This window comes from Tachyglossus aculeatus, chromosome 14 (genome assembly GCF_015852505.1).
Source record: "Tachyglossus aculeatus isolate mTacAcu1 chromosome 14, mTacAcu1.pri, whole genome shotgun sequence".
In the NCBI taxonomy this organism is placed as follows: Eukaryota; Metazoa; Chordata; class Mammalia; order Monotremata; family Tachyglossidae; genus Tachyglossus; species Tachyglossus aculeatus.
In genome coordinates, this window is record NC_052079.1 from 27319848 (window position 1) to 27332325 (window position 12478).

Sequence of the window (12478 nt, forward strand, 5' to 3'; positions counted from 1 at the left end):
TTGACATACTTTAAACTTACTGGTAAAGAGAAGGTGACCAGGCCCTGTAACCCATGCCAGGTGAAAGCACATTTCCCAGGAACTTGTCTCTGAAATATTGAGTCTGAAAGCCTGCTAGAGATCACTCAATATAAGCCTTAGATGTGTGTGGAAGTAGAAATCCCAGGACTGCACAGAGGCAAAACTTGAATAGCTACGATTGAAGCTGTAGCACTTGACCTTCAGAATAGTTCAAGAAAAGGACATAGTAAACTATTTGAACATCTCCCAAAATATACATTTTCTTACACATTGTATTCAGCCAAAGCTCTCTTTCTGCTCTGATCTTAAACATCACTACATTCCTTTATACCACTGACCTGGATATTTTGGGAATTAAAGCCTCCAGCGTCTACAGGGACTATAAAAATTTTTTGACTGTAGCAGCATTGCTCTTGCCCCTCTGTTTCTGGATTTTCGGAGGCACAGGTCCATGGTGAAGAAGCAGCATCATCAATCGTATTTATTGAGCATTTACTATGTGCACAGCATGGATCAGTGGAAAGAGCACAGGTTTGCGAGTCAGAGGTCATGGGTTCTAATCTCGGCTCCGCTGCTTGTCAGCTGTGTGACTTTGTGCAAGTCAAGTGAACTTCTCTGTGCCTCAGTTACCTCATCTGTAAAATGGGGATTAAAACTGTGAGCCCCATGTGGGACAACCTGATCACATTGTATCGGCCCCAGTGCTTTAGAACAGTGCTTCACACATAGTAAGCGCTTAACAAATGCCATTATTATTATTATTATATTATTATTATGGTTTTGAGGGCTCGGAAGGGCCCTGTCTCCAAACGTTCCAGCTCCAGTGGGTGCAAACTTGAAATCGAACGTGTGAATGTGCTGCCATAACAACCTGCAGGCTGTTTGAAAATAGGGGTGAAGCCTCCCCTACCTGCTTGTACTTCCTATTTCAGAGTGATTTTCAGGGTTGGCCACCAATCAACATGTAGACCCAAGCTGCAAAATGGTCGATTTTACAACACCAACATTAAGCAGGCTTTGACTCATTTTTGAGCCATATTGAAACTCTTTTTCCTGCTGGCTAGCACACTCCCTTTTTCCCTGACTTGTTTTCTCTGTTTATCCATGTGGGTTCAGCGGGTCAATGACAGGTGCATCCTACTAGCAGCATGGCTCAGTGGAAACAGCACGGGCTTTGGAGTCAGGGTTCATGGATTTGAATCCCGGCTCCGCCAATTGTCAGCTATGTGACTTTGGGCAAGTCACTTAACTTCTCTGTGCCTCAGTTACCTCATCTGCAAAATGGGGATTAAGATTGAATGAATATGGAGCAACTGAAAGTTTGCTGAACAACAGACTGTAGGACAGATTAAAAAAGAGGAAGATGGGAAGCCAGGAGATCATTAAGGAGAAGATCATTAAGGAGACTCAGAAAGTTGTTCCCTGGGAAATAAATTGTTGATAGTGATGGCCAGGAGAGTATGAATATCTGGCAAATATTGGGGAGGAAGAATTGAAAGGATTTAGAGATGGACTGACTGGAAAGTAAAAGACAGATAGGCAAATTGCAAGTTTCCACAGCAAGGGAAGATGGTGTTTTTTTGAGCCATGGTAAGAAAGGTAAGTCAGTCATTCATATTTATTGAGTGCTTACTGTGTGCACAACACTGTTCTAAGTGCTTGAGAGAGTACAGTATAACGAAATAACAGACACATTCCCTGCCAAACAATGAGCTTACAGTCTAGTGGGAGAGACAGACATTAATATAAATAAATGAAAATTACATATACGTACATAAGTGCTGTGGGACAAGGTAGTGGGGAGAATAAAGGGAGCAAGTCAGGATGATGCCGAAGGAGTGGGAGAAGAGAAAAGGAGGGCTTAGGGAACGTCTCTTGGAGAAGATGTCTCCATGTTTTGTATTATTGTCTGTCTCCCCCTTCTAGACTGTGAGCCCATTGTTGGGTAGGGACCGTCTCTATATGTTGCCGACTTGTACTTCCCAAGCACTTAGTACAGTGCTCTGCATACAGTAAGCACTCAATAAATACGATTGAATGAATGAATGAAATGAATGAAGATGTGACAAGGCTTTGAAGGTGGGGAGAATAATTGCTTGTTGGACAAGAAGAGGGAGGGCATTCCAAACCAGAGGCAGGATGAGGAACAGCAGTCGGAAGTGAGATAGATGAGATCTAGGTACCGTGAGAAGGTTGTCATTAGAGGAGTGAAACATATGGACTGGGTTTTAGTAGGAGAGTAGCGAGATGAGGTTGTCAGGGGCAAGGCTGTTGAGCTCTTTAAATCCGATGGTAAGGAGTTTCTCTTTGATGCGGAGGTGGATGGGCAATGACTGGAGGTTCTTAAAGAGTGGGGAGACGTGGCCTGAACGTTTTTGTAGAAAAATGGTACTGGAAGCCACTGTGAAATATGGACAATATGAAATATGGACTGGATTGGGGAAAGACTGGAGGCAGGGAGATCAGCAAGAAAGCTGATGCAGTAATCAAGGCAGGGTTTGGACTAATGTGGTAGTAGTTTGGATGGAGAGGATAGGGCGGACTTTACCGACGTCATGAAGATCAAACCAACAGCACTGAATATGTAGGTAGAATGAAAGAGAGGAATCAAGGATAATGCCAGTGGTATAGGTTTGTGAGATAGGAAGAATGATGGTGCCGCCTACAGTGCTGGCAAATTAAGGAGAAGGAAGATAAGGAGTCCTATTTTAGAAATGTTAAGATTGAGGTGATGGCGGAACATCCAAGTAGTGGTGTCTTGAAGGGAGGAGGAAATGTGAGACTGCAGAGAGGGAGAGAGATTAGAGCTGGAAATGTAGCTTAGAGGTGGTAGTTGAAGTCAAAGGGAGAGGATTTAGTTTAATGTGTTGGATATGGAAGACCTACTAATCATAGGCAGATAACAATATCTCTAGTTTTGCAACTCCAGGCATGGGAAACAGTAATAATAATAATAATAATGGTATTTGTTAAGCATTTACTATGTGCCAAGCACTGTTCTAAGCACTGGGAGGATACAAGGTGATCAGGTTGTCCCACGTGGGGCTCACGGTCTTAATCCCCACTTTACAGAAGAGCTAACTGAGGCTCAGAAAAGTGAAGTGACTTACCCAAGGTCACACAGCAGACATGTGGCGGAGCTGGGATTCGAACCATGACCTCTGACTCCCAATGGGAACAGCACAGGCCCGAGAGTCAGAGGACCTGGGTTCCAGTTCCCACTCTGTCACCTGTCTGATGTGTGTCCTTGGGCAAGTTACCTAACCTCTCTGTGTCTTAGTTACCTCATCTGTAAAAAGATGAATAAATCCTACTCCCTCCTACTCTGTTCAATCCGATTGCCTGATCTGTACCAGTTCTTGGTACAGAGCCTGGCCCCTAGTAAGCACTTACCAAGTATCATTGAAAAAACAGTGGATCAGTCTCTCAAAATATTCTCCTTGATAAATTCATAGATATGGCAGACATTTTTTGTGATAATATTTTTTATGGTGTTTGGGCTTATGATGATTGTGCTTTTTATCTTCTTTCTCCGAATCTCTAAAATTAGAGATAAAAACACTGAACACACAAGGTTTTCTATTTGAATCATTTTGTAAATATTTTCTTTGCTTGGCTCAACCTAGTTTTGAATGTTAGAATTTCTTCTTTTAAAAATGTATTTTAATCAGGTCCTTTTTGTGGAGCTGCTTTTTATTCAACCCAACCTTAAATAATCCTACATTGTCTTTTAAATTCCCAACCTAGCTCTGTATCATCATTCCCTGAGAAAGAAATGGCTGCTCCTTTTTGAGGCTAATCCCATTTATATTATTTATATGAGGGTGGGAAGATATACAAATATATATATGCTTTTGTTCAGGTTTTGAACAGCTAATCACAGATGTAGAGGTTTCATATTTTCAGTATGTGCTTTGGTGTGGAGTGGGCTTTATTCCTGCGGTTTATGGAATTTTCCATTTTTTACAATTAATCATGCAATACAGTACACACTGAAATAATCTTGCTTATGTAGTTTATGCATATGCTTGTGATCCACTGAGTCTGGTTGCATCAATATCCAAGGGAACATGCAGTTATTCATAATTATAATTATGGTATTTGTTCAGTGCTTACTATGTGCCAAGCAGTATACTAAGTTCTGTGATAGGTACAAGATAATCAGGTTTGACATAGTCCTGTCCCATATGGGGCTCCGTCTAAATAGTCTCTAATTAATGATTCTAAAATAGAGTATTGTACGTCCCATAGAACAAACAGTATCTGTAAGGCAACTGATTATGTTATCATTGGGTTTTCCAAAGAGAAATTTTTGCACCTGGGTTTTAAGGTGAAACACAGTTGTTCAACAGTGAAATTTCCTGCTGACTGATTAGCATTTACTTTCAGATATATGACAGACGGAGGACTAAACCTATATACTAGAAGTCTGAATCGAATCCCGGATTTAGCAACGTCCCGAGATGTCATCCAGAGAGGGGTCCATGATGTGACGGTGGATGCGGATAGGTAATCTACATAATATTTACATTTTAAAATCTCGTGCTTGGTGCAGTTTTCCATCCCAAGAGATGTCTAGCAATTTCAGATGGTATTTAAACACATTTCTAAAGCCATATTCAAATAGAAGAGTGCTGTTATAATCATTTAGAAATGTAAATTCTTGGCAAAGTGAAATGTACAACTTTAGTTAGAATAATACATCTGATCAAGCTATTGTCTACTGCCTTGGGAAAGTAAGACAAGCTTTTATTTTAGCTTTAGCTATATTGTACAGAACTAGATCAAATGCTATAACCAAAGTATGAATATACTAACAAAATTCAAATGCATGGATACTTTAACATAGAAGGAACTAGAATGCTTTTGCAGTGTTTCAATTAATGTTCTGTAATATTAGGTAAAATAGCATATGCAGGAGAGTAAAAATGAAGAAAATGAAATGAGACAGATGATGAGAGTTGTGCAGACCATTCTCTTAGTATGTGTGGTGTGACAGTATAGAAGCTACTCCTGAAATTCTGGTGATTTGCATTGTACTATTAAAGCTATCTCTTGGAAGAACCATCAGTGATCCTTGCCTCTCCAATGCAGCCTGTGAATCCTTCGAATTCTGATTATGATAAGGTTTCAATGGCTAATAACCTTCAAAGTGAACCAATAAGAATCACAGTGTTTGAAGAATTTTTATAGCCATTCCCCCATAGGAAAAAAAAAACTAGTCTCCTTTTGGAATGTGATTTAATGATTTTTTTTCCCAGGGAAGCCACAAATTCTTCTTTATAAATTGAGTTGTTTGATTAGGAGTCTTAAGATTGACCATACCTAATTGATATTTCAGTAAAAAACATATAACATTTCGTCCAGTCAAGGTAACATTTTGAGAAGCTAGTATTGATGAAGAAAGAAGAGAGTTTTATGATAATCGCATATCTACCCCAACTCTTAGCACAAGAGAAAGTGCTTAAAATGCCTTAATTATTATTACGGAACACAGGGAAAGTAATTCTGAGCATTTTCATGACCTTTCCTGTCATGTAAAAAAAAATAGAAATTGTTTGGAGGACTTGAAATTTCAAGAGCCTGGGGTTGTGTGGAAGGAGAGAAATGAATATGTTTACAGTGTCTTTACCTCAGACATTCCCACAAATATAAATTTCCAGCCCCTTCAAAAGTGAAGATAATTGAGTTCATCATGAACTTGGGTGCTCCCAGTATAAACAAAAGGAAATGTGTATAAGCACAGATACACATATTCAATTTCAAAGGCAGAAGGGGATTTACTTAAATTTCAGAGTTGGTTTGAAAGCCCAGTATTCAAGCTTCTTCCTTGAATCTCACTTCCACAGAGAGTACACTGATGGCATATCTCCAAATCGATTTATAGAGAAGTTCAGAATATTGCATGGTGTTTGGAAGGGTAGTCTAAGAATGTTTTTTGTGTTATTGTCCCAGTGCACTGTATTTGGTATTGTCTCCAGGGATTCCAAAAACTCTCATAGTTTCAGTGAGATTGCCAGGGGGGTGAAGGGGATATGTCCTATAGCATGGCTATCTAGAATTTTGTCTGACCTTCTCTAACTGATAAGCTTTAATCTATTGATCTCAAGGGTCTTAGCTAACATTTTGGAAAACTCCAGGACAGGAAAATTTTTATTGATTAGAATATAATGTGTCACAAAAGACGGGACAGAGTATCCAATTTCAAAATATTTTCTTATTTCTAAAATTCGTTCATTTTAGCATTTTTTTTTTCATGAAAATGTTCACTTTGCAATTTCAGGGAACCATTGCCATTTTAGAGTGAAAGGTGGGCTTATGTTTCTTTTACTTATTGTAAGTTACTAGAGGGTAGAGTCTGTCCCTACAAACTCTATTGTCATTTCCCAAGTGCGTAGCATAGTGTTCTACACACAGTAAGCATTCAGTAAATACCATTGACTGTTTGAGTCCCATTCTGTTTGGGGGTTTTGCCTTTTAGAACTATATTTGAGAGGAAATTTCTAATATGCATGTGTAATACAGTGATAGAATCCATTTATTGAGCCCCTATTGTGTGCAGAACAAAGTACCAAGCACTTGGGAGAGTGCAGTGCAATAAGGTTGGTGAGCCCACTTTTTAGACTGTGAGCCCACTGTTGGGTAAGGACTGTCTCTATATGTTGCCAACTTGTACTTCCCAAGCACTTAGTACAGTGCTCTGCACACAGTAAGCGCTCAATAAATACAATTGATGAATGCGCTTAAAGTCTAGAGGGGAAGACGGATACCAAAATAAATTACAAATAGGGGAAATGGTAAAGGGTAAGGAGGTACTGTGAGGCTGAAGGTGGGTTGAATATCAAGTGCTTAGAGGGTACAGATCCAAGTGCATGGGTAAAAATGATAAATGGGTATTTAAGTGCTCACTATATGCCAAGCACTGTTCTAAGCACTGGGCTAGATACAAGGTAATCAGGTTGTCCCATGTAGGGCTCACAGTCTTAATCCCCATTTTACAGATGAGGTAACTGAGGCACAGAGAAGTTAAACAGCTTGCCCAACGTCACACAGCAGACAAGGGGCAGAGCCAGGATTGGAACCCATGTTCTCTGACCCCCAAGCCTGCGCTCTTTCTACTAGGCCACGAAGGGAAGGTGGAGGATGGGAGGTGGGAGATTAGACAGGGAAGGTCTTTTGTAGGAGAAGTGATTAGAATAAAGTTTTGAAGGAAGGGAGTGGTGGTCTGTCGGATGTGAAAGAGGCAATAGTTCCAGACTAGAAATGTTGTATGCGGCGGTGGGTAGACAACCATTGGAAGGTTTTGAGAAGTGGAGAAATATGGACCCCGTTTAGACTGTGAGCCCACTGTTGGGTAGGGACTGTCTCTATATGTTGCCAACTTGTACTTCCCAAGCGCTTAGTACAGTGCTCTGCACACAGTAAGCGCTCAATAAATACGATTGATGATGATGATGATGATGGACTGATCGTTTTTTAGGAAAAGGATCCAGGCAGCAGAGTGACGATTGGGCTGAAGGGGACAGAGACAGGCAGGGAGATCAATGAGCAGGCTCATGGAGTAGTGAAAGTGAAATAGGATAAGTGCTTGGATCAGTGTGGTGGCAGTTAGGATTGAGAGGAAAGGGCTTAATAAAATGGAATTCCCTAGCCAGGAGGTGTTTGGCTAAAATTGTATTTGGGTTTTGGTCATTCTTACCTCTTCTATTTGATTATAAGCTTCTCCAGAGCAGTGAACTTGTAACATCATCGTCATCATCATCATCATCATCATCATCATCATCATAATAATGGCTATTATTATTATTATTATTATAGCATTTGTTAAGCAATTACTATGTGCCAAGCACTGGGGTAGATACAGGGTAATCAGGTTGCCCCACGTGGGGCTCACACTTTTAATCCCCTTTTTACAGGTGAGGTAACTGAGGCTCAGAGAAGTTAACTGACTTGTCCAAGGTCACACAGCAGACAAGTGGCGGAGCCGGGATTAGAACCCATAACCTCTGACTCCCAAGCCCGTGCTCTTGCCACTAAGCCGCAGTGCTTCTCTAACATGTTTCTGTTGTATCCTCGTATGCACTTAGTATAGTGCTTTGCATTAAGTAGGTACCTAAATCAATCAATTATGTTTACTGATTTCCTACTGTGTGCAGAGCACTGTACTGAACACTTGGGAGACGGGTAGACACTTTCCCTGCCCAAAAGGAGCTTTCAGTCTAGAACATTGATTGATGACTGAGTCATTTTCAACACATTTCCATTCCAGAAGATTTATCTTTATTGTGTCGAGTGTATGTAAAAAAAAATACAAATAAACAAACAAAAAAAGAGAAACCCCCAAATTAGATAAAATTAAATAAAATGATACTACAGCTACAATACTGAGTCCCTGGAAAGTTGAAAAATAACATGCAAGTGAAGCAGAATGTTTTAACAGCCAATTTAATTTCAGCAACAATATCACTTACACGTTTGTCCAAAATATTTGAGGTTTTCTTCACTGTTAATGCAAATAACATAAATAATAGTCCTTAAATTAGCCTTAGTCTTTTGCAATGGTTTCAGAATAGATTGCAGATTACAATTTCTTTTCTCAGTCTTCAGATTTATTTGGTTTAAGAATCTTTCCATAGATTATTATTCTGCAAACTGTGGAAAAATCTGGTGCTTGTTGATCAATTTTAGGTGTTTTTTCCCATCATTCTAGTTCTGCAGAGGAATGTCTTCAAATGTTTGATTTTTCTGTTCTTCTTGTCCAACATTTGGAAGATTAGTAAGGTTTCATTCTGTCCATTTTGTCATCTAAATCAATTCCCAAAATTAAATAATTAACAACTAAAATACATATAAAATTTTGCCTTTAGAGTGGTACTGAGCTCCTTTATTAGAGGTGACTTGTTTCTGAATATGTGGGTGACAAATGGTTATAGTGAACATCTGAAATGGGAATTTGCTTGCTTGAGAACAGCACATTGACACAACTTGATCCAGGATTTTGATGGGTGACAAATTCTTCCTATAAAACTTGATTTTTCACATGTTTCAAATGGCTCAAAACTACTTTGGGAATATGAATGATGTTTAGAATAATCTGTCCATCTCTAAAAGTAGTTTAAAGTATCTTTGTCTCAGTATTGAAGTCATATTATATGATAAACATTTTTTTTCCATTTTGGCACCAGATGGTACACTATCAAACAAATCTCTTGCACACTCTTTGGCTGTCTTCATGTATGTACATATTGTCTACATTATATGTATAAGAAATGTATGTTTGGTTACCTATTTGCCAAGCAAGGGATATGTGAGACTGTCCAAAATAGAAATTGATTCCTTAAGAGTTTGGATGAACGCACCTCTCCTAAAAATAATCTTTCCTTTTAGACATAATGCAATTGAGAGATGGAATTGTTGCTTGAATAATTCAATTACCATGTTGTTGTGAAAAAGAAGGCAGGATAATTGTTTGACACAGAATGTTGTTTGCTGTCATTATTTCTCTGTCCAGGAAGGTTTCATCTGGAAAAAAAATCTCATTGTAGCAGCAACAATCTGGGGTCTGGGTCCTACTTGAATATTGAGCATGGCCAACCAAAGCTATGGTACTCATCGAGAGTTTTCTGTGTGAGAAGGATGTGTTTGGCAGAGTACAATTCAGCAGAGTTACTAGACACATTCCTTGTCTGTAACAAGCTTATAGAGTCTTGCCTTATGCTGTCGAGGCGACTCCGTAAACACGCCTTTCCCACAACGTCCCCCACACCATCTGCAGTCATCTGGTAGTGGCTCCATAGAGTTTTCTTGGTAAAAATATGGAAATGGTTTAGTATTGCATTCTTCTGCGCAGTAAACCGGAGTCTCTGCCCTCAAGTCTCTCCCGTGCCACTGCTGCCCAGCACAGGTGAGTTTTGACTTGTAGCAGATTGTCTTCCACTCACCACGGTGCAAGCTAGGAATAGAATGGGTAGGCCTCTGCTTGACTTTCCCTCTTTAGCCAGGACTGGTAAAGTATTGGCAGCTCTCCAGGTGCAATCCTGAGGGGTAGTCTAGTTGTTAGTTTACAGTATATCTGCAGCCTGTTGTGTAGAAACGAGCTAAAGAAATACTTTGGAGGAAGCAACCATATCCTAATTGGTTTTCTACATAGACAACAAGTGAAATCCCCACTTTGTAAATATAGTTGATTGTGCACTATAATTTAGCATTTTAGTGCAAAGTAAATGAGGTTTAAGAAAAAAAGCAACTTTATATTTTTCATCTGAGGCTTTTATTTTTTCCTTCAGATGTAACCGTAGTTGTAGTACTAGCAGTAGTAGCAGCAGTAGTATCAACCAGAAGCTCGTCACTATTGGCATTAAATCACTTAATCATCTTGCCCCCTCCTACCTGACCTCACTGCTCTCGTACTAAAACTCTGCCTGTAAACTTTGTTCCTCTAATTCTAACCTTCTCACCTCTGTCTCATCTGTCTCATCGCCAACCTCTCGCCCACCTCCTACCTCCGGCCTGGAATGCCCTCCCTCCTCATAACAGACGAATAATTGCTCACTCCGGCACTTCAAAGTCTTATTGAAGTCACACCCCTCCAAGAAGCCTTCCCTGACTAAGCCCTGCTCTCCTCTTCTCCCATTCCCTCCCACATCACCCCGACTTGCTCCCTTCCTTCATCCTCCCTCCCATCCCCACAGCACATATGTATATATCTGTATATATCTGTTATTGATTTATGTATATTAATTTCTGTCATCCCCCTAGACTGTGAGCTCCTTGTGGGCAGGGAATGTGTCTGTGGTTGTATTACACTCTCCCAAGCACTCAGTACAGTGCTTTGCCCACAAAGTAAGTGCTCCTTAAATACGATTGAATAGTAGTAGTGGTAGTGGTGGTAGTAGTAGTAGTAGTAGTAGTAGTTGTTGTTACATGGCTATTTAGTGTACACTGGGGACAGGTTCCTTGTGCATAACAATCTTATGCTGTAGTGGGGAGGCAGTCTTAAAATATTTACAAATAGAGCAATCGGGAATAAATTACTGGCCACATAATTGATTTTATATATACATATATGAATACAGACATATATAGACACACAAACACAACTGCAGAGGGAAGACAAAAGTAAATGCTTAAGTCCTACAGCTGGATGCTAGGCTTATCTAAGATACAGAAATCGTCAAGGAAGGCTTATTGGAGGAGGTGGGACAGAAAAGTAGTAATGATAATATTTATTACGTACTTACTATTCTTTCTAGTTTTCATGACATTTCACAATGTTTTATTGGACCAGCCTGCTGTATATTCCTACCAGAAATTTTAAATAAATCTGTGAATAGGAACACAGAAGAATGTTTGCTCTACATGTGTTAGAAATCCTAAAGATACAGCTCTCGTATAAATACCACCGAAGCATTTTGGCTGTGTTTTGATCTTCTTGTTACTAAGTAAACCTGTCAGTTTTAAAGTCTAATGTCTATTGAAATATTTATCTTAAGCAATCCTACTTAAAGAAATAAAGCTAAAGCAGAAAAAGAAAAGATGTTTAGTTTACAGAGCAAAAAAAAAGCTGTAAGACATTATTTATGTGAAATGAGTAACAAATGAAGTCTTTCTCATTTCCGTTTTTAAAATCAATCAATCAATCAATTGTATTTATTGAGCGCTTACTGTGTGCAGAGCACTGTACTAAGCGCTTGAGAAGTACAAGTTGGCAACATATAGAGACAGTCCCTACCCAACAGTGGGCTCACAGTCTAAAAAAGAGCATAAAGCGGCACTGTCAAGCTAAGAAAGACACCGGTTTAATGTGCTTCTCAAACTTGCATGGAATCATCACATTTTGCAAGAAGGAGAAGTGAATTTGGTTTTCATTAGGTAACAAATGGACTGCGTTATTCAACTTAGGATCATTAAACTGAAGAACCTCTGCTGGCCACTGATAAATTTTACCTTCCCTCCCCTCCAGCTGTGCAGAGTGGGTTGTTCAGAGCTATTTACTGGAGTCATGGATGCTCTATTTACATTTTTATTCCTCCTTAAACTTCCGTGGGTTTCAGATGGTTCCAACCTATTTGCAAGGAGGTTGGATTATAGGGTGTTTGAACAAATTCTCTCTGTATGTTTTTAGAGGAAAAAAAAGTAATCCTTTGTTTTGATTGATTTCCAGGGAAATTATCCCAAAATGTGGTAAAGACATTTATCAAACATGTACTGTATTATTTCTGGCAATGTCCCTACAAGAGCATGATTTCAGTCATTATGCTCTTCTGTTTGCAATAATTAATGAGGGGAAGATTAAATTTGTGTGCTTATATGTTCAAAAAGCTTCAGAGAAATCATTTATACATCCACAAAAGAGTTCCAGTTTGGTTTCATATAACTTGTTCTCAAAGCTGCTCATGCCCTTTGAATTTCCTTCCAGATAACAAAGAATGTAGTATAGTTTTTAAATTACCTTGTT

At 39.3% G+C, this 12478-nt stretch overlaps 1 protein-coding gene across 2 annotated transcripts in view; it reads left to right on the forward strand.

Moving 5' to 3' along the window:
- The window catches only part of NAV3 (neuron navigator 3), a 783489-nt gene that overhangs the window by 610377 nt on the left and 160634 nt on the right, over positions 1-12478 (forward strand). For both annotated transcript variants that reach the window (XM_038756254.1, XM_038756255.1), the window contains one exon: positions 4411-4530. In XM_038756254.1, the coding sequence (XP_038612182.1) occupies positions 4411-4530 (120 nt within the window). The remainder of the gene's footprint in view (positions 1-4410; positions 4531-12478) is intronic.